This window comes from Ammospiza nelsoni, chromosome 3, assembly GCF_027579445.1.
Source record: "Ammospiza nelsoni isolate bAmmNel1 chromosome 3, bAmmNel1.pri, whole genome shotgun sequence".
Classification (NCBI taxonomy): Eukaryota; Metazoa; Chordata; class Aves; order Passeriformes; family Passerellidae; genus Ammospiza; species Ammospiza nelsoni.
Window position 1 is genome coordinate 10,122,901 of NC_080635.1, and position 20,944 is coordinate 10,143,844.

The following is a 20,944-nucleotide window of genomic DNA, read 5'->3' on the forward strand; positions in this document are numbered from 1 at the left end:
CTGCTGATTTAACACATCATGTTGAAAGCAGTGACTGGTGTACAAAGAGAAGCTGATAAGCAGCTCCCTTTCCAGCCAGAACACCACAATCTACTTGCAGGAATGTCCTCTGGAGCCTTGAAACAAGTCCAGTTTCATGAGCATCAGCTCAAAAACTTGACCCAGAAAACACTGTTGAGCAAAAGCTAAAGCTCACCAAGTCAGACATGGCCTTCTCTTTTTCTGTTCCAAACACAGCTTGGGGTTGCAATGGTGTGGACAGCAGTGGGACAGAACCAGACCTGAACTAAACAACTGACAAACCTGTCTCTGGAAGAAGGGAAATTCCTGATTCAGTGGTGATCAGTATCTACAGGTGATCAATAATCACTGGTGTACATCAGTGGTAACCTGCTTATCTGGCCTCTGAAGCAGAATAGGCAAGAATGGCAATCCTGGTGACAGGTGAGGTATTCACGTGTTGGCAGCATCCAGGCAGCTCAGCCTTTATACAAATTCATGCTGTTAATTAACAGTGATGGCTCGATAAAGTTAGTTAAGCTACCACAGGCTTGTCTGGTCTCAGCTCCTGAGGGAAGTAGATCCTCCCACAGAGCCCGCAGTGGCAAGGTGACACCAACATGTCCAGAAAGATCTGCCTGGAGTCTCACCTCTTACCCATCTCATAAGGACAGGGCAGCCCTGAACATCTGGGTATTTGCAGGGACAGATGGCCAGCTGCTCCATCTGCACACGTGGCCCAGACTGGTGTTCCCAGCAGCCAGGATATGTGAAAGATTCCAGGTAGAGAGCACAGAGCAGCCAGGATATGTGAAAGATTCCAGGTAGAGAGCACAGAGCAGCCAGGATATGTGAAAGATTCCAGGTAGAGAGCACAGAGCCAGCACAGCACAGAGGCCTGAGCTCCAAGAGGTCTGAGGCAAGAAAAGGCACAGAAGGAAGGCAGAGGGAAACAGCAGTGAGAGGAGCTGCAGAGTTAAATGGAGAGGCATACACTGAAAGTTTGCTAAGTATCTAACTTCCAAGTGAAAATCCCTCCTGCTCCTCACATTAATCAGGGCACTTAAAACTAGTCCTAACCAGCTGCTCCCACTTTCTTTGTCCAGCTCTTCTTAAACGCACAAGCAGCCCACTAAGAAACAGAGCAAATATGTGCAAAGGTTTGCAGACAAAAACAGAGACCTTTGGAAAACACTCCGTAGAGGCAAGCACCCCTCTCCCAGCACAGAGGCAGCTGTGCTTTACAGTAGGACAGTTTCCAATGTTTTCTTTTTCTGTGCAGACGAGGGATTTCCTGTCCTCCATGGCAACCACTTTGCATTTACTGAAGGAGGCTGTGCCAATAATCTCCAGAGCAGAATGAAAATTTTTAAAGTGCCACTGCCTGTTAGCTCCTGGATTTAACTTGATGATGTTTTCCACACCCATGGTTCCAGTCCATTCTTCTACCCTCCTTAAAAGTGCTGCCAGTGGGGGCAAATCTCCAGTGCTGCATTGCCCATGGAGAAGGAGTTTTTCAAGCACTGGTGACACAAGGCTTTCTGAAGTCACCAACTACCAGCACCTCCCAGCAAGAGCTGTCTGTGCACCTTCCAAAGGACAGGGTTTTTGCTTTTTCCAGCAAGACACAGCTCTCAGTGTGAAGACAGTCCCTGTCATGAAAACAGCCCTGGACTTTGATGGCCCAGGTCTTCCTGTGACAGGTTTAGAAGTAATCTTGCCTCTCTTTCCTGGAAGGGAAGCACTCACTGGACCAGTGCTGGTCCAACAGCTCCAAAACAGAGCTGAGCCAAACGGAGCCTCCCCAGCAAGGCGTCCTTCTCCACCCCCTCTGAGCTGCCCTTGCTTAGGTCTGCGTGCTTCTCAGCTCCAGGGACACAGATTCAGTGCAGTGACTTGGCAAGAGGCCTTAGTTTTGTTTTGGCCCATCTCACACCATTTTAGCAAGTTACATCAGCTTGGCCTGAGGCCACACGAACATCAGGACCAGCCCAAGGCACACAATAAGAACAAAATAGGAGGGGAAGTGAGGCCATCCCCTTGCAGTGACAGTGAGCTCATGATGGAACTACATCCATTGCTGTCTCAGGCTTTACTGTACTAGAACATCTCTCATTAACCTCTTACATTTAAAGAAGTTTTGTTCAGCAAGGCCTTCAAGGAGGAGCAGTTCAAGAAAGAGCTGGAAGCTCCTGACTAAATTGTACTAAACCTGAGATACATTTTTGGGCTGAGTCACAGGTGCAATCTAAACTCCCTCTCCTGTTTCATAGTCATCTCTCTTCTTTCTACTTTTTTCTTTTAAAATCCCTTGGCAAGGGAGCAGAACAAACTTGATCCTAACTAAACCAGACATAATAAAGCAGGACATTGTTTTCAAAGCAGGCAGTAGACTAGCATTAAACAGGAACCCTAAAGTTCTTTTTCACTCCTGTTTTATGTCAGTGAGTCAGACTCTCAGGGGCCTTTTCCTCAAACAAAACAGGAAAGTTTTTAACTAATAGCAAAGCAACATTAAACATAAGGAACAAAAATGGAATGAGAATCCCTGAATTGATAGGGAAGAGTTCTACAGTCTTAGCTAGAGAGGTTAAGGTGCTGCAAGCAGTGAGTGCACACAGTCCACTGCTCTCTAGCTTTGAGTGCTGACAAGAAGCCAAAGTACCAGCACACGAGCTCTCACTACACATTTCTACCTGCCCTGGACCCCAGCAGCCTCTCTTGCAGAAAGTGACCTTGCAATTCTACTGCCAAGTAAAACAGACCCGCAGAAGAGAGCACTAAAAGTCACTCAAACTGACTGAAATGCTTCACTGCATTGGAGTGGAGGCAGAACAGTGACATTGGCAGCTCCACATCTGCACAGAAGAGCAGCAAACCACAGCCAAGGGACAGCCAAACTCAAAGCCACCAGCACGCATTTGACTGCTTCCAAGAGCAGCTGATCAAGACAGCAGGAGCCCAGGAGTGGAATTTCAGAATCAAGTTAATTTCCTGGATCTGACAAAACCTCCCCATGGAACCACAGGCAAGTCCCCTTTTCCACATACCACCTGAATTCCCTGTCCTGTAAAACAGGCACTGTTCCTGCTGCTCTGTTTAAGTCATGAAGCACTCCTAGCAGGGATTATTTTTAGCATGCAAGCATGACAACCCAGCTGAGCTGGACTCTGATCTCAGCTGGTCCTTCTCATTGGCTTTGTAATATTAAAAGTAAACAAAAAACAAAGCTGAGCCCACACAAGAGCTCAGCCACGGGGCAGCATTTTGATAGCAGATGAAACAGAACTTTTGGTAAACAGAGAGCTGCAGGCAGCCAACAATCTGAGGGATTACGTGGATCACCAGTGGCTGCACTCATTCACTGGTGAGCAGTGATCCATCAATGGACCAAAACTCCAAACCCATTTTAGATATCCCACTCTCAGCAAGCAGTGACACAGGTGTTGGGAGGACAGACTGAAATCACTCTTGATTGTGCTCTCAACCACAGCAGCAAGTGCTGGGAGAGCAGGGAAGAACTGAAAACTCCATCTAAGAGCAGGAACTCTGCAGAGCTCTCTGCTTCACAGCACAAACAAGCAGCTTCTCCCAGGCTGCTGAAAGAGACAGCAAGTCACAAACTTTGCTCAGAAAACCTTCCCCAGTCCCCATGTTCGGAGAAATTCACATTTGCTATCAGAAGTGTAGCACAAGGGCCTCAGGTCAGAGCTCCTCTACAGAGTGTGCAATCCAGAAGAAAGAGGATGGAATGGAGAAAATCAGAATAAATTGGGATAAATAGCGCAGAGTACATGCCCACGGCTCTTCCGTGGGCTTCCCAAAAGCACACAAAATGTTCTGGTTTTTTTACCAGCCTCAGCATCAGTGATGTGCCTTCCTAGAATCATGACTACTTGCACACGTCAGGGCAAACCAGTTCCTTCCTGAAGTACATTTGATCCTTAATCATTCCCTTTCTCTAGCTACAAACCCTTTTTTTTTTTGCAGCACCTGGAATCACAGCCTTGTGCAAGAGGACATATTTTTGAGCCTCTCCTATAGGACCAGCTTGGCTCCCATCTGCAGTTTTTCTCCTGTTAAATCTTTAACACACCTTAGTAAATGTGACCAAACAGATTTTCCTCTGCCCTCATTCACATAGGTGGTGAAGACATCTGCAGCATGTGGCTTTTCACAGCAGTTACCATCACAGTGATAAGGCCTGTGCCTGTTGTCAAAAGCCAATTTTTAACTCATAAACTAGAGGAACATAAATCTCATAAACTAGAGGAACAAGCTTGCAGAGTTAAAGTTAACCTGCTTTACAGATGGGATCAGTAAATATACATTAGTTAATCCTTGTTTGGGACATCTATGAGACTCTGCTCTCATCCACCCCAACCAGCCTTTTAAATTAAGTCTCAGCAATATTTCTAAAAACTTATTTTCATATTGATGATAACCTGCCTTATCACACTGATTTGCCCAAGCTGATCTTCATTCTGCTAAGGCTTTATTCAAGGCTCTACTATAGGAAAAGGCAGGTCCACTGATATTGCATGCCTTAAAGGAATATTTCTGTCCTTCCTTATGAGCAGGCTGCCTACATACACAGCTAATTTCTCTTATGTATGATAAGAAACTGGGGGATGCAGGAGCCTTTTTAGGACTTCATCTCGACTCAGCCTGAGGGGAAAGGTGGGAGCAGGTAAGCAGTGGCTGTTGCAGCCTGCCACCCACTGGCCTGCAGAGGTGTGAGCTGTGCTGGGGTTTATTTTCCAAGTCACTGCAATGCACTCTGCTGGCAGCAGCTGACACGCAGCAGCTTCATCCAGAGCAGCAGTGGCAGTGGCAGAGACTGCTGTACAGCTTTCTTGCAGTTATTGTAAATTAACTGCAACTACAGTAGCTGCAACATCAGTACAAAGCCATAATTACAGCCATTTGAAGTGTTTAACATACTTTTAATCTGTTCACATTAATATCTTGACTTGGATTAAGGTATGTCAAGAATTTAGAGTGCCAACACAAGAACAAACATCTTGTGGAAAAGCTCCAAAAGGGTATTTGAAATAGAAAAAGGGTCTCTCACTTTGCTTCCAACACTGCACGAAACCCACCATAGCCTGGGCCACGTCTGGGGTTGGGACATAAAGTGTTTTTTACCATGGCAAAAACAACTGCACCCTTTCTCTGGAGAAGTCTTTGAGCCAGGTTGAACTAGTTTAGGACAAACAGTATGCTTTTTGTAGGAAAAATCAAAACTTTGCCAGCATGAGCCATCCAGTTTGGGACCACTACGGGCCCCAGGGCAAGTGCTAGCAGCTTATCATAGGAAGCATCACTGTCACCTAGCAGCTACATAGAGGCCATATATGCACAATGTGCTTATAGCAAACAACCCCAGGTTGAAACTATTCCTGCCAAACAGAAGAAAAAGAAGCTCACACATTCTTCAGCTACTCTGCTGCAGGATGGTGTGGCTGGCACAAGCTGCTCAGTTTTCATGGAGTATCAAGAAGAAAAAGCAGTAGGTCCCAGGAAAATAAACCCTTAGAAACTGCCACAGAGCTGCCCATTCTCAGAGCTTCTCTGGTTGGAGCTGCTTCAGGCATTCTGCCCAGAGCACAGCCACAGAGCCCACTTTGAGCATGATTAGGAGTTTAGTCACATGAAATTCAGCAAGGCTGAGACGCTCATCTTACCCAAAAGTTGCCTTTAGGAGGGTCTGACTCACTGACCTATATCCATGGATGCCAACTGATAACAAACTGTCCAGTGATGGCCCTGGGGCTTGTGGGCTGAGCCACCTCAGCTGTGGTACTGTGAGCCCAGCTCTTTCAAGAGCTTTATACCTTCCAGAAGCCCTGAAGATTTAAACAGCCTCTTGCTGCTAGTAGGAGGTATAAAATTACTTTACAATGCTGTACGTGCAGCACAGGGGAAGTAAAAGTTGCAGCCAGCTACTCAAACAGCAATGTCACTTGAAGTCCACACACATTTCATTTCAACACCCATTCCAAGAACAATCCTCTTGAGTCAAATATTTCTCTCCAGTGCTCTGAAGAGCTCCAGGTGATGAGTAATTCGTGATAGTTCTGTGTCTGAAGCCTCTTTGTCACTTTACATCCCACACAAATTCTTGCCATACAACAGCTTGTTGTGTCAGACATCTTTATTTGCTGTGTTCCCCAAGTGTACAAATAGTGAATGTAGTTATAGAAATTCAAAATATATTGTAGTAGAAATCTGTCTGGGAAGTGGAATGCTAAGATATTCACTTTATAAAATTATTACCCTTAAGTCACTCTCACTTGGCAAGTTTTAAATACATCAGGGCCATGAAGAGACATTATGATCCCGCAAAAAAGGAGTTCTCAGTAAACTTTTTCTGCTAGATGAAGTCAGTCAACAGCAAATTAATTTCTTACATTTGACTCATTTTGAGTTATCAGCCAACAGGATGTTAGCTACATCCAGACAATTCATACACAATTCAGCTCCCATTTATACCAATAAAGTCAATGTATCACTATCAACATACCTAAGTATTAGTGAAACAATCTCAGTGACATTATTATTATTTTAAGCTAATGAAGTCAAGCCAATAAGTTGCCCCTGGCTATTGAGTGCAATTGATGCTTTTGTCACATTTTCAGAGTAGGACTCCTCAGTTCTTGAACAAGTCAATGCAGCTCTGCAGGAGAGACACATTGTTCTGCAAAGGAAGAGAATTAGTTTCAGATGGGGATGACTGATAATTCCAATCCTGCCTTTCACAATGAAGTAGCTTCCCAAATAGTGGGTCTGACACAGGATTTTGTGCAAAGACAAGCACTCAAACAGTAAAGAACCAAAACCAGATCACACATTCTGCAGTCTGCCTCCTCCTGCAGGCCTGCAACCATTAATCAGTTTGTGCTAAGGAGAGGGGCAAGAGTCAACAGGAAGCCTTTAAAGTGGGCCAAACTGAGCAGTGTCATCAAGGCTTTGTGTCACATTCCAGCTCAGCACTGAAGTAGCTGCCTGTGCTGAAGTCCAGTACTCTCAGGGAGTGGGGCATTAGACTTTCCTTCTCCAAAGGAAGCTGAGGATGCACAGTTACTGCTTTGTTCTCTACATTAAGTTAACAGACCCTTCAAGCCTGCCCAGCAAAGCTTGGCTGAGGCTGCCTGATGGGAAGTCAGATGACCCAGCAAACCCTCCCAGTTACACACTACTCATTTCTGTCAACCCATGTCTCTTAAATTCCAAAGAGAACACACCTTTGCATGTTTTATTTCCAGTTCTGCCATTTCAATTAAGTTTTTACGGAATGCTGCTATTCTCTTCTGTTTGAAGCTCATCAGTTCTGTAGAGGAGGAAATAAACAAAGGTAAGAGATAGACAAAGTGTGACAAGCAATGCCCCTCATGTTTCAGGAGTTCTGTTGTGCAGCTCAGATTACAGTATTTGATCAAAAAAAGGTTCAAGAGTTAGTCATGCTGTTTTTAGACAGAGATGCAGTCATCACATGATACACAGACAGCTTAAGACAGAAAAGCTTTGTAGGAAGAGAGCTGGAACAAAGCAGAAATAAGCCACACAAGCTCTGTGAGAACCTCGATCATTTAAAAGCCAGATACACTAAAGGAGCAGCATGTATACCATGAAAGTGTATTATAAATATATATATATAAATATACACACATATACTCATCTACTGAGAGCCAGTGTTTGAAACTCTGTGTAAGGCACTCAGCTGTATTGGGAGGGAGCAAAAGCCTGTTTGCACAGCTTTGACTGAGATAATTAGTTACCCTCTAGTAGTTACATTCACATGGAGGCTGAGTTCAGTCCAAAACCAAATACTAGGGGCTTATAAATAAGGTTGGTGTAGTATTGACACTGCTCTGCTACAGAAAACTGCTTTTAAAAATGTTTAGCTGCATTAGTTTTACAGCATCTACCTCTGTTGTCCTTGGCATGTTCAGACTGTTTGCTCAGGAGCCTTCAGTAGCTGAAGGTCAGATGGAGACCTCGACTGCTTTAAGCTCTCCTTTAAGCATAAGTTCAGCAAAGCCTGTTTTACCTTGTTTAGCAGATTCTGAAATCTTTTCAAACTTCTGACAGCAATCCTGTTGATGTGCCTCAGCCAGCCTGACGTCCTTGCTCTTTAGTCTGGCTTTGTCTAGAGCTTTGTTCGAGTTCTCATAGTCAACAAGAGCCCGGGTTCGCCTGTACAGCAGATCCTGAAGAGACAGAAAAAGCACACCAGAGCCTTACAGGACTACTTCCCAAACTGAGGTTACAGCCACCTTAGCAGCAGGAGGTTTCACTTCTTTCAGCACCAGATTCTGCTTTTTCAAACAAGTTATTACAGCCTGCTCTTGGCATCCTTTCACAGTGCAGCACTACATTTTCAGGACAGCCAGTTATGCCTTAGTGAAGGAAGTCTAAGGGCTACTATGGGCATAATTTCTTCCCTTAAAGTAGTTTCTCCTCCTGTAAGATAGATGTCTCCACTAAGAGCAAAAAGCACTTTCTGAATTCCCTCAGTCTACTTCCAGCAGCCATTTAATTTGGAGATCTGACAGCTTGACTGAAGCACTGCACTAACCTAGACAGGATAAGTATAGAGGTCTGTGAGCCAATCCCTTCCCAATGCAGCAGGAGTACAGCTGTGATGTCTAAATAACAGTACATCCCACTGAGGGGGGCTGCAGTGGGTGTTCTGGGGTACCTGACATTACAGGTAAGACACTAGATGAAGAGGCTCAGTAGTTGTACCTAGATACCTTTTTGCAGCATAGTCATCTCCTGTCAAGTCAAGTTTTTATTAGAAAAAGGGTTGCCAGCAAGGATTTTGCAGTCACATCAATCTACCAAAGCCCTCTTGGAAGCTCAGACTCCAAGAGCCTTCACAAGTTACCACTTATTTGTGCTAAGGCACTCAAAAAGTCCTGAAATCAATCCCAACTACTAATTAGTCATCATTGATTTTATTGGCAAGTCCATGACTACTCAGGCAGGGAACAGGAAAGAAACTGCTGCAGACTTAAATTCAGTTTGCTCTAACTTACAGAAATTTAAAGAGTTCTTCCACTTTACATGCCAAAGAAAAATTGGTCCAAGTCTTCTGTAAGTGGCTAAGCTCCAGCTAGCTAATATATAGCTTCTATATTCTGCTGTGGTTTAAGAGTCTCAGGTTTCTTAGGCAAAACAAGGCTCCACTTTCCTGTCTTCTTAAAGCACAAAGAATACCATGAGCGAGTTGTGTTGCCCATAACAAAACTAAGCTTCAAAAAGAAAACTCTTCTCACCTTAGCAGCTTCTATATTGAGCATGTAGTATCTCAACAGTTCAGAGAGCTTTAAGTCTTCATCAGATGAAACTCTACTCTCTACCTTCTGCAGAAAGGGGAAAAAAAAAAAGTCAGTTTAGTTGGTGTGTAACAGAGTCAGAGATTCTTCTCCCCCACAGCTGCCCCCAGGAAAGCTTCTTACCCTGAGTTTCTCAAAGAGCTCTGCAACTTTCAACAAGTACCTAGTGAGGGAATAAAAAAAGCATAAATAAGTCTGAGATACTTCTTAGTCTGATAAATGCCAGGATCAATTGGCAGGAAACCAGAAAGCTGAAGGCTGGAGTTTACTCCTGTATACAGATCCAAACAAGGGCTTGGAAAAAACTCATTTAGGCAAAGACCTTGAGAAAAGGTTCAATGTGCTGGATTCCAGCCTACCAGAACAGTACAGCTGAGCAGCTCAACACCATTTACTGTAACAATGCTCCTCTCCAGAGCATAAAGGTCTTGTGGAGAATTTCCCTGCTGCTATGCAAGAGGGATGAGCTGACTTGTTGATTCAGCTTTACACTCTGTTTTAACAAGGTCTTGGTAAATTGATAGCCAAATCAAAGGTGGAAGAAGTCACCTCAAAAAAGGCAACTGAGTTCCCCTTAAAAAATCCCCTACTATTCTGGAAGTGCAAAGGTCCAGAAGATAGTACAGATCTAGTGCAAGCTGACCTCGTGCAGTTATATTTCACAACACATTAGAACCCACACACAAACCCTTTCTTCAGGGTCTCCAGCAGTTTGTGACCTGAAGAGAATCATGGAGATTTCTGTTTAGAAGGATTTGATGACCAGCACAAGTAACCTCTAGGCCACAACTGGCAAGTTATCAACTAGTTCAGAGTTAGGTGCAATTGATGACATTAGGTTTGCCAGAGCAAGGGTGCCAGAAGAAATAAGATTTTAACGCCACTTGCATGCAATTCAAGAACCTCAAACCACCTATGACCCAATCCTCTGGATTTTACAGAAGAAATTTGGTTTTCCCAGACTCAGGATATGTTTATGAACAGTTGGAATTGCTTACTTTTTGATAACTGTAGGCTCTTCTAATGCCAGGCTGTTCAAACAGGCTGAAGTATAAATATAGTCATCTGCAACATCTGCAAGAACAAGACAAGGTTTTCAGGCTGAAATCATCAAAACTGGATGATCCCTTGAAAGGGGCTTTGAAAAGATTCACTTTTATGAGATCTTGTCATCTTATCTGCTTTTGCACATGCATCCTTGATTCTGTTGTAGTAGTTCACAAGAAAAGTCTTCTCTTGCTCAAAAAAATCTTCTACTTCCTGAAAAAGAATATGACCTGTTAAGTCAGTAACTGCAGAATACAAGCTCCTCCCTTTTTTAGGAAGGGCCAAAGAAACAACCATAGCCTGGGCCTGAGCTTGAGCCCATCAATCCCTATGGAAAAACTGTTCAAGACAAGATCTGAGCCAAAGGTTTGACATTCCAAACCAGCTGGCAAACTTCTTCCTCACTGTGCAGTGAAGATGAAGTTGGCACTCAAATACTGATGCAGGTTGTCTGAAATAGCCAGTAAGTTACGGGACAGCCCTCAGGACTCCCAACTGCTGGAATTTTATTTCCTGGGCCTGCTGCAACACTGTAGCTAAGGACTAAGCAGTTTACAAGCTTGTTTCTCATCCACACCAAACATGATACATATTGTAATGTTTCATGACAGTGCACATAGGACAAGAAGCTTTTTGGGAAGTGCTGCTATGGCAACACAACACAAAAGCTGGAGCAATACCAGTTACAGGAGTCCTTGGTATTTAATTTTGTCCAGTATAACCAGAAACCTATAAATTATGTCTGTTCAGAGCTCCAAAGTAGACAAAAGCCACAAGGATATTTCCTGAAGGTATAATTCCTTCCTCTCCAGTATCAGGTATTAAGGCAGGTCTTCTGCATCCAGAAACTTGAATTATACACTGAAATTGAACAGCCTAAAGTCACAATGTCTGATTTCTATAGAAATCAGAATTGATACAGGCTACTCCTCTCAACTGGGAGAGCAGTAACAAGGCAGGTATGTCAGTAGCTGAGCCTCATGCACAGCAAGCCTGAAGCAGACAGCAGTAACTTCCCTGGAGCAGGAAGCAAGAAACAATCAAGATTAGGGTAAGAGACAAAGCAACAACCTTACCTTGACTGAAGAGAAGAGGACCTCATCAGCACTCTTTACTACACTTTTTAAAAAGCCACCAAACATCTCTTTAGTGTTTTTCCTCCGCACACTCAGCTGTAATAGAGAGGCCAAAGCAGCTTTAAAGTTATACCCAGGGAGAGAAAACAAGCTTTGTTTTGATACTTGCAATGTTAGTAACAGCCTTTACACTTAGCATATGTCAGAGCAGGTTGATTTCCAAGCCCTCCAGAATACCCATATAAAAATGTAACATGTAACAGGTGGCTTGGCTACAAGTAGTTCAAGGGATTTTTCCAATTCCCATAAACAGCTCTGTTTCTTCTTGCATATCTTGGCTCAGCATCTATCACTCATAATTAGGTGTGATGAAACATATGCAGGAGTGACTTTAATACACCTCCATTCCTCCACTTTAGGACCATGCAACACAGCACAGGTACACCTGAGCCATACATGTTCCCAAAGTAAAGACATGCAAAGGTGGCTCCCTAACCAGCTTGACAAGGATTTAGAAACATGGTGGGATTTATAACAGAGAAAGGTGTAAAGGTCAGGCTTTCACCCTTCAGCCATCTCACAAAAATACTTGCAATATCTGCTTGTTGATGCTGCACATAGATCCACAGACCACTCTGACTGTGCCCAGCAAAAACAACAGCACTCCTAAAGTTTGCCTCACTTGGAAAGGGAAACAAGGAAAAAAAGCCTCACGTCCTGGTCATACTCCAGGAAAACATGGAAATTGCGGTCCTTGCTGAGCACAGGATGAGAAGCAATCCTCTGCAGGAAGATCTCATGTGACGAGACAGTCTTCTTGAAGACAGCGAGGTATTCACTGCAAGGAAACAACAGACTGAGATCCTCTTTGTACTACCCTCTTCAGTACACAAAGAATTGCTTTAACTTTAGCCCATGAAAATATTCAATTGCAGACTTCTGAGACAGCCAGCTTGTGATAGCGAAGCTACTTTCAGTCTCTTTACCTAGGAAGTTTTCCAGCTTGAAAGCTGGAAAAGCTGGGCCACTCCCCAGCTCCAGGATTTTCAAGACACCCTTCAAAACAGAGACCCTCAAGATCAGTTATCACCAAATTAGTTGCTCTCCCAGGAGGCTTCTCTAAATGCAGCTTTTGACAGTAGACTCGTTTTACTTACGCTTCCAGCTCTTGCTTCATTTTGGCAAACTCTTCTTTTGTCATGGACACCTCTCCTTCCCCCAGCTTCTGCATCTTCTCTCTGGGACCATCAAAGTCAGGCTTTGAAGGTGCTGGAGGTATCTAGGCAGGGAATTGGTTAGTCATGGATATTAGCAAATAAAGTTTTCCAAGATTACTTCTAGCCTTGTCTTTTGCCTGGTCATAGGAAAGTGTGGTAAAGAGTGCATGATCCAGGAATTCTAGATTCCTGGTTTGTGTTATCCTTGCTCCAGGAAGGAAGCCAACCCAGAGAAACATCTTCTGTAATCCACCCCATTGCCAGCCTTCTAAAGAATCATGATAGGAAGGAAAGCCCACATTCAATAGATTATTTCAGTGTGCCACCTTCAGGCAGATATTAATACCACCACAGAGTCAAGGACTCTCACAGCACCTTTTGCTGCTCCAAGCTATATGCAAAGTTAACACAAATGCCATACCACTCAAGTTTTCTAGGAATTAAGGAAACAGGAAGCATAGGGAACACCCAAATCACAGAACACCAGTAACACTGGTAAAACACACTTCATGCCCTTATTAGCAGGCACTTTAGATTGCTACAGTTTCTCACTTAGGATCACATTCTTTAGGAAGTACTTACAATGAGTCCTGCATACTCCTCAGTTTCAGTGAGTGTATCATGTAACCACACAAAGTCTTCGTGCTGCCTTGTAACTGAAAACTCAGGGCTTTGAAAAGCTGGCAGTGTAGTCTGGAAGAGAATATATAGAAGCTCTACTGTTTTGTAAATCAGTGCTTTTAGGAACAGTTCTGTCCATTTCCAAAGGAAGCTATTCTGCTTACTAAGAGCCTTGCCCACTCCCTTTTAGCTGAGCTGGCACTTATTCAACAGCACCACTAAGGAGACTGTTAGAAAAAAAAAAAAGTACTGTTGTAGAACAGCATTAATGCAGTTTGTTTTGTGACATTTCACAGTAGCTCCCTTCCTACCCCCATCCTTCTGGTGTCTAGCTAGGACTCCTTAGCAAAGCCATCAGCTACTTGCCTCTGTTTAGAGAGTTCAGATCCTAGGAAATCTGAATTTCTGCATATATATACACATCCCCAGGCCACCTTTAAGTGGAAAATCTCCATCTAATTAGATTTTCTTCATTGCCAAGCCCATCTTTGCAGGTATGTGTACTGCAAATACATCTCTTACTTGCACAACCTCTTTTTGCCCATGACCTTACCTTAGTGTGCACAGTGAACTTCACTCTGTCCTTTTCACTTAGGGCATCAGGGATGTCAATTTGGAGAGAAGGATCAACATTCAGGTCTACAGATACAGACCTCAGCTGCAAGAGAATTCACAGAATAATCCTTGATCAAGTATCAGGTAGGTTTAGTGAACAAGGGCCACACTGCACTCCACACCTGCCTTCGGGTACACACTTATGACCAGAATTCCTTTCCCAGTGTTTCAAAGAGCCATAAACTGAGCCAGCATTTCTTTGGGGGTTTATTTCTTCATTCATTCCAACAGCCTAGACCCAGAACATCATTTCAAGACTACTCAAACTTTCAAAGAGCAGTGGAATAGCTTTCTCAGTAGAAGATCCTCCAGCTTACACACAAAGACTGTCTTCTAAGAGGCCCTTCCTTGCTGCAGCCTGACAAATTATTGCTGTTTTCTGCATAAGGGAGAAGCCACCAGAGATCAAGGTCACAACACAGGAAGTTTGCTGAAGAATGACTATCAGAGCCAGGAGGAATGCTGCAGTTCCCCTCTGGAGATAATTCTGAAGGCCCTCTCAGAAAAGCAGGCTAGAGAACTGCACCAGGACTGCCATCTCAGCACCCTGCAGCACAGAGCACACCAGCCAGGACCTGCTCCCACCTCTGCACTGCACACTGAGCTCCAGCACCCAAATGGTGCCAGGATCTGAGCAATCCTATCATATCACAGATGGCTAAATGCTGCCCCAAGCCTCTGCAAAGCTGCCTAAGAACTGTTGATAGGCTGCCTGTTGTAAGGTGAAGTTTGCTTCCCAAAGGCTCTGGAAGATGCCTCCCCCCAGGCTGGCCATCTGCAGCCCAGATCTGGTATGTGACAAGTGTCTCTGGCTGCCTGCAGAGCACAGAGCTGCCAGGACAGGCAGCATTTGCCCTGCCACTGCTCTCCCCATGATCAGAGTGCTGTGAATAAGTGAGGGATACCCAGCCACTGCACCCTCCAGCCATGCTAAAAACACTTCTGTCTGCTGCATCCTCACTGTTAGCTAGAATTAAAAGGAGACAAATAATAGATAAAACTTGTTAAGCCTTACAGCTATGGAATGGCCTTGCATGCAGCACATTAAGCACATTCCCAGAAAATGGAAAGGACAGAAGATTTTTAGCCCATCCTGGGCATTGCCTTGGCAGTGAGCACACTTACAGGGCACAGCTCCCTGCAGTCCCAGGCCCTGTTCACATCCCACAGGACATGGTGGCACTCCAAACTCTACAGGGACTCCAAGTAATCACTTCCCTGCAGTCACCACTTAGGACAGACCATTATGCTCCCATCCAGGCAGGAATTCTGGTCCTTGCTAGGAAGGCACAGGCCAGACAGAGGTGCATGGTTCAGAGGTCACTGACACAGGCTTGGGTAGAAGCTGCTCTCATCCCCCAGGCACTGCAGGAAGGACAGGTAGAAGGCCACCAGTCAGGCACTGGTTTCACTGGGAGCACAGTGATGAAAGGCAAGTTGGTTGGTGTTTTCCATTTCCCAGCCAAAGCAGCAAGATGCAGACCCCAGTGTTTTACATCCTGCTTTCTTGTATTTGCTGTCCAAACAGGATCAGCAGTGCTAACAATATGAACTGCTGAGTCTGGAAAGTATGATAAGCCAAAGGAAACCATTTCCTCTCAGCTAAACTAAGGAAAGGATTACACAAATCAGACAGTCCTGAATTTGTGAGCTTGCTTGCTTTCTTTCTTGTAGAGAAAGTAACCTGTGATTAGATGCTGTTTAGTTACCTACACAGGAGACAAACAAGCACAAACATTAGAGGGTCCTGCTTGGCCAGATTAAAGCAGTTAACATATCACAAGCATGTCCTGGTACCCTGCACAAATTGCAAATGGGATCTGGAGCTAAATGAAACCAAGGATTGTAAGACCCCAGTCTGCTCTAGTCCTGTGAAGGTCACTGTGGGCTCCTAACTCCAGGCCAGAGACCTTCAGGATTACAGAATCATGGCTCAGACTACAAAGGGAACATTCACACTGTCTGACTTCAGGAGGAGAGAGTGCTTTGTTTCCCTACAAAAAGTGCTGGAGCAGCATTTGTCCCCTGAATGGGGGAAGCAGGAAGCCCCACTCCTGTCAGCACAGCTCTGTAAAGCCCTAACTCAGGGGGCACCCACAGCAGATGTCTCACACCAACCCCTGACCCACACCTGCCCTGCACACAAGACCTTTTGTGCCACCATCCCTCCTGCACCCATCCCACAAGCAGGAAGGGGGACCAACCTCCTCATGGGCACATGAAGGCTGTGCAAAGGAATTAAATATCCATCTCCAGGCATCCAACTCAAGGCTTTCCCAGGTCACCCCTCCATCTTCACTCTCTGGCAGCTCCTTCATACCCAGAGGCATTTCTCTGCTAGGACATCACTGCTTCCTCCCCAGACTCCAAGCAGTGGGGCAAGAGAACTGAAAGTTCCCTATCCAGTTACCAGAAACCAGTCTGTCACTCCACACCCTCAAGGGATATAATCCAAGCTCAGCAGCTGGGAAGGGATTATTCCTCACTGGTAGCAGATGCCCAAATAGGTACAGAGGACACACAGAATGGAAACAGCTGGGTTGGGCTGCAAACTGAAACACTGACCCAGAGCCAGCACAGTACTCTCACTTTCAACTTTCATTTCTCTTCCTCAGAAGCAGCTTCTGGTTTGCAGTGACTCCAGAAACTGTTACAGCTTCTCTGACACCTCCCACGTCTAAACTCAGCACTCAGAGACTTGTTTCAGGATTCCTAGGGTTTCTTGAGGATTCAAGCAAAACTCCCTGTTCAGTGCAGTTTACCTGTCCAGCTGGTAAATCAGAATAATAACATAGGCATCATACTGGTTAACATTTCAGAACCAAAAGACTATAAATAGATATTACAGTACTAATTAGGACACCATGATAAACACCTGATCTAGAAGCCCAGGAAACAGCAGAGATCATTACAGTGCCCAATCCAGGCAGAATTTTAGAACATTTGGGTTTTTTTGTATTTGTTAGAGATGCTAAGGAAAAAAAAAAAAAAGTTGGATCACTTAAATACAAGGCAGTGATGACCATCAGCTAGCAGACTTCTGCCTGACAGACATGACATTTCTGATGTGCTTGCAGACACCCAGAGGGAGGAAATGCCCTCAGCCACCCAAGTCTCTCAGTTCTGGTGAGAGGCCTGAGCTGCTGCTTTTACAGTTCCACCCTCTGCAGTTTTAGCATCAGCTCCGGATGACTCGGTGTCACTTCTGCATTCTAACAAAAGAATCTGCCAGTGCAAGCAACTGTGTACAACTTCTGACTGCTAGTGAAATGGTATTTGTTCCCAAAGACAGATGAATCCAGGGGTTTTCCACACAGCCAGGCTCTTGGAAGGAGCAAGGAGCCCTTCCACAAGGGCTCACAAGTCAGAGTTTTTTGGTTATTGTCAGCTACCTTTTAAAAACCTTCTCCCCTTACTGTCATTCAAACAACAGCCCACAAACAAGGCTTCAGAAGTAATTACATCTGCCACTACCTAAAACCCAGCACTTTTTACAGAGCAGACTTTCTAATTAAAGTTGTTTAGGTGCTCTCCAGAGAGCACTAAAAGATCCTGGTGTTTATACAGAACCCTCAGTTCCAGAGGGCCTTGTTTTGACACCCAGGAATTAGCCGGCAGAGGATCTGGCCAGCAGCTATCAGCAGCATTAGATGCTGGAACTACTTTTTAGTCATATTCAGCACAAGCAGCTTAAGTTTCCTTTTAATCAGGATTCTAAAAGGACATTTGAAAGTGCACTGCAAGCATGCAGCACTACAGAGCACGTGTGAAGCTTGGATTTTGCAGCCTTTGTGACAGCAGTTTGCTGTCACCACCCTGACACTGAGCTGAACAGTCCTGAAGTGGTCTGGTTACACACGGCCACGAAAATTCAAGCACTGCTTACTTATGCTATGGAAAATGCTTCCCCAAATGTGTGACTTCAAACTGAAGAACTCCAGTGATGCAAAGGTTTAATTATTTTGCTTAAAACACCGATAAAGAGGGAACAACAGCTCAATGCAGTCACAGTGAAATGGCATTCCTCAGCAAGTGCAGTGCTTGCCAAGGAAGCAGAAGGCCCAGAGCACCTGTTGCCTTGGGCTGTGCAATAAAGGTCCCTCTCCTGCCAAAGGGATCTCTGCCTCACTCTCTGCAGGAACCTGCAGGCCACACAGCTCCTGGCAGAGGGAAGGGCTCCATAAACACCCAAAGATGCCACATTCTGAGCAAAAGCCTTGCTGGTCACACACCTCCTGACAGAGGGAAGGACTCCATAAACATCCAAGGATGCCACATTCTGAGCAAAAGCCGTGCTGGCTCACCCTGTTCCACCAGCAGGACACCTCCACCCAAGCCATGGCCTCCTCAGCACAGCTTTGGCCACGCAGGGCAATCCCCCGTGTGCCTGCGGAGCACAGCCTGGGGCTGAGCACTCCTGGCCCAGCTCAAATGGGAATGGTGCAACAGCAGCAAAGCCCAAGGCACGGTCAGCATTGCCCAGGAATGCTCTGCTGACCTCCCACAGTGAGGCCAGAGCTGGTGGCAGGGATGTCAGGAGCAGGGCAGCCTCACCATGCTGGCTTCACCTTCTGTAGCCCAAACTGCTTCGTGGAGGCTGTGTGTCCTTGAGAGGGCACCATCCCTGTCCAGGAGCTGGCTCCTTGCAGCAGCTCACCTCCCTGCTGATTCCAGGCTCAGCAGCAGGCAGGAGCAGGGTTTTTTTTGCTAAGCACAAGATCCAGTATGGTCTCATTCTCTCCAGAATGTGCAGCAGAATTTGTCCAGCAGAGGCGCCACTTGTGAGCGATAACAGCAAGTGCCAGGCCACGACACAACATTTTGTCTTCACTGATTGCTTTGTGGAAGAGGTGCTACAATACATGCTCTCAGCATTTTGATCCAGAATATTTCAGCTGCAGACTGAAGCCCTTAAACACCATGGAGCCACTGACATTAGGAAATACCAAGGTATTTACTCAAGCTCAGCTTGGAAGTCCCACCACTCACTTCACATTCTGAAGTGCCTTTTCCTCCCCCATGACAGATTACACCTTATTTTCCACTGCACTTCCAATCACCTTTATCCTACCCCTCCCTTCCTCTTCCCACATATCCTGATCCTCTCCTGCTTTGCCACCTCAGGGTCAGTTTTTAGTTTATACTTAACAGTGGCTCCTATTTGAGTTAATTCCTAATGAATTTTACTTTACAGGCATGAGTTTTATCTACTGGTCACACACCAGTTCCATGTTGCTGTTTCTCTGCCCAAACAGAAACAGACAAGATAGGAGCATTTCTATCCTCCCCCGTGCTGCTGGAATCCTGAGACAGCCCTACAACCTAAAACAAGCTAATCCTTGTCCATTGAGCATCGGAGTTTAAAGCTACTCCAGCCCCCACCACGAGAACATTTTCCCCTCCCCCCAATACTCCTGTTTGAGTTAGAAAGGCACATAAACACTCAAAAGTTACCAAATGTTGCAAGAGAGTTGATATTTGACCTTCCCCTCGAGTATTCTCCAAGGGCAGACACTTTTTTAATACAAAGAGTTTCACATGCAGCAGAAAAGAAAGCCTGTGAAAGAAAGCACAGCTCAAAGCAAGCTACCAGAAAATGCTTCTTCTACAAACTCTTGTCTGTCTTACTGACTCAGGGTTGTTTCAAAACAAGATTAATACGGGAAAGAAGCAGAGAAAAGAAAATTAACCAGAAGTCAATAGAGGCTGGTGTATTTCTAGCTCCCCCAAGTTAGTTAATATACATGCTCCAAAGAGCTGGAGAAAAGACAGACTGGAAAGACTTTCAGCACACCTAACAGCTTAAAGCAAAGTCATCTTCCTGCCAGCAAAGCTTAGTCACAATGCAAAACCACATGCAGATGTGACAATATGAAAGGCAAATGGGTGACTTGCTGACTCTTACAGGGCTGCCTTGCCTTCTTCTCAAGGTGTGCTGAGGGTAGTTATTAAACCGGGCAGTTTAGGTAGGTTAACCCAAGCAGCTCGTCCAGCAGAAGAGAGAATTCCAGTCACTGTTTGCACTACATAAACATTAATTCACAAAGTTCCTGCTTCAGCATTTCACTTGCATTTCCTCTGAGGAGCTGAGAGTCTTAACACTAGGAAATCCCCTGTGCTGCTTGAAAGGGGAGACACGAAGCTCCTTGGCACTTACAGCTTCAACACTTCTCCAGAGAAAGGAAAACCAAGCGAGAAAGGAAAACCTTGCTGATGTGACAGCCAAGGCAGAGGGGCAGCGCAGGTGAGGTGACAGCCGGCAGCCCAATGACCGCGGAGCACAGCCGGGAAGGCCGGTCACAGCCCCAGCACGGCAGCTGGCCCCCGGGGAACAGCGAGTTTAACCCCCTGCAGCACCTGGCCCAGGTCCTGCTCCTGCATCCATCACCTGCCAGGCCCGGCTCCGCAGCTCCAGGGCCGCGGGTATCACCTGCTCCGCCCGGGCACAGAGCGCAGCCCGCACAGCCCTGCCCTTCCCTCCTCTTCCTCCTTCCCGCCCCGGCTCTCATCCTCCCGCCCGCTCACCTTTCCCCTGCGGGCTGCTCCCCTCGCCCACCCCGGCCGCTCTGACCCCCTGCCCTCAGGAGACCTCAGCACAAGGGTTAAGGGGATTTATTTTCTTTTAAAAAGTCCTAAACGGAGCAAAAGCCAAAGCCCCGTCACTGTCCCAGCGCTGCCGGGGGCAGAGGAGCCGGGAGCTGCCTCTCACACCGCAGGGCCAGCTCGGCTGTGCCCTCCCTGCAGCCCCAGCCGGGCTCGGGCCGCCACCCTCACCTTGTCCTGCGAGTCCCCACGGAGCAGAGCCATATCTCCGGGCGCAGACGGCCACCCCGCACCTTTCCCCCTCTGCTCCTCCCCGCCACCTCCTCCTCATATAACCCGGGCGGAGCCGCCCCCGCCGCCACACCCCCCGAGGGGCACTCGCCATCTTTGGTGAGGGCAGGGCGCTGCTGCCTTCATCCGAGACGGCACAGCAACGCTTTATTTTTCAGCTTGTATTTAAAGAGTTAGGTTGTTTTCCTTT

The 20,944-nt window shown here is 45.9% G+C and overlaps 1 protein-coding gene across 1 annotated transcript; it reads right to left on the minus strand.

Annotated features, from left to right (window-relative positions):
* Window positions 1–6,139: 6,139 nt before the first annotated feature.
* On the minus strand, window positions 6,140–20,777 carry SNX5 (sorting nexin 5). Its single transcript, XM_059467978.1, has 13 exons — window positions 20,695–20,777; window positions 13,859–13,963; window positions 13,267–13,377; window positions 12,625–12,746; window positions 12,182–12,305; window positions 11,468–11,563; window positions 10,499–10,604; window positions 10,343–10,418; window positions 9,468–9,507; window positions 9,285–9,371; window positions 8,054–8,213; window positions 7,248–7,333; window positions 6,140–6,700 (listed from the first exon to the last, which is right to left on the minus strand). Exons 1-13 carry the CDS (start codon window positions 20,725–20,727, stop codon window positions 6,653–6,655), a joined length of 1,194 nt encoding a protein of 397 aa, XP_059323961.1. The 5' UTR covers window positions 20,728–20,777; the 3' UTR covers window positions 6,140–6,652.
* Window positions 20,778–20,944: the final 167 nt, after the last annotated feature.

Bases quoted from the DNA above. Each gene is read 5' to 3' on its own strand.
- SNX5 (XM_059467978.1), bottom strand. From the start codon at position 20,727: ATGGCTCTGCTCCGTGGGGACTCGCAGGACAAG. The intron at 8,214-9,284 runs GTGAGAAGAGTT...CTGTCTCTTCAG, and splicing joins TCAATATAGAAGCTGCTAAG to GATCTGCTGTACAGGCGAAC. The intron at 6,701-7,247 runs GTGTGTTCTCTT...CTTCCTTTGCAG, and splicing joins TGGAAATAAAACATGCAAAG to AACAATGTGTCTCTCCTGCA.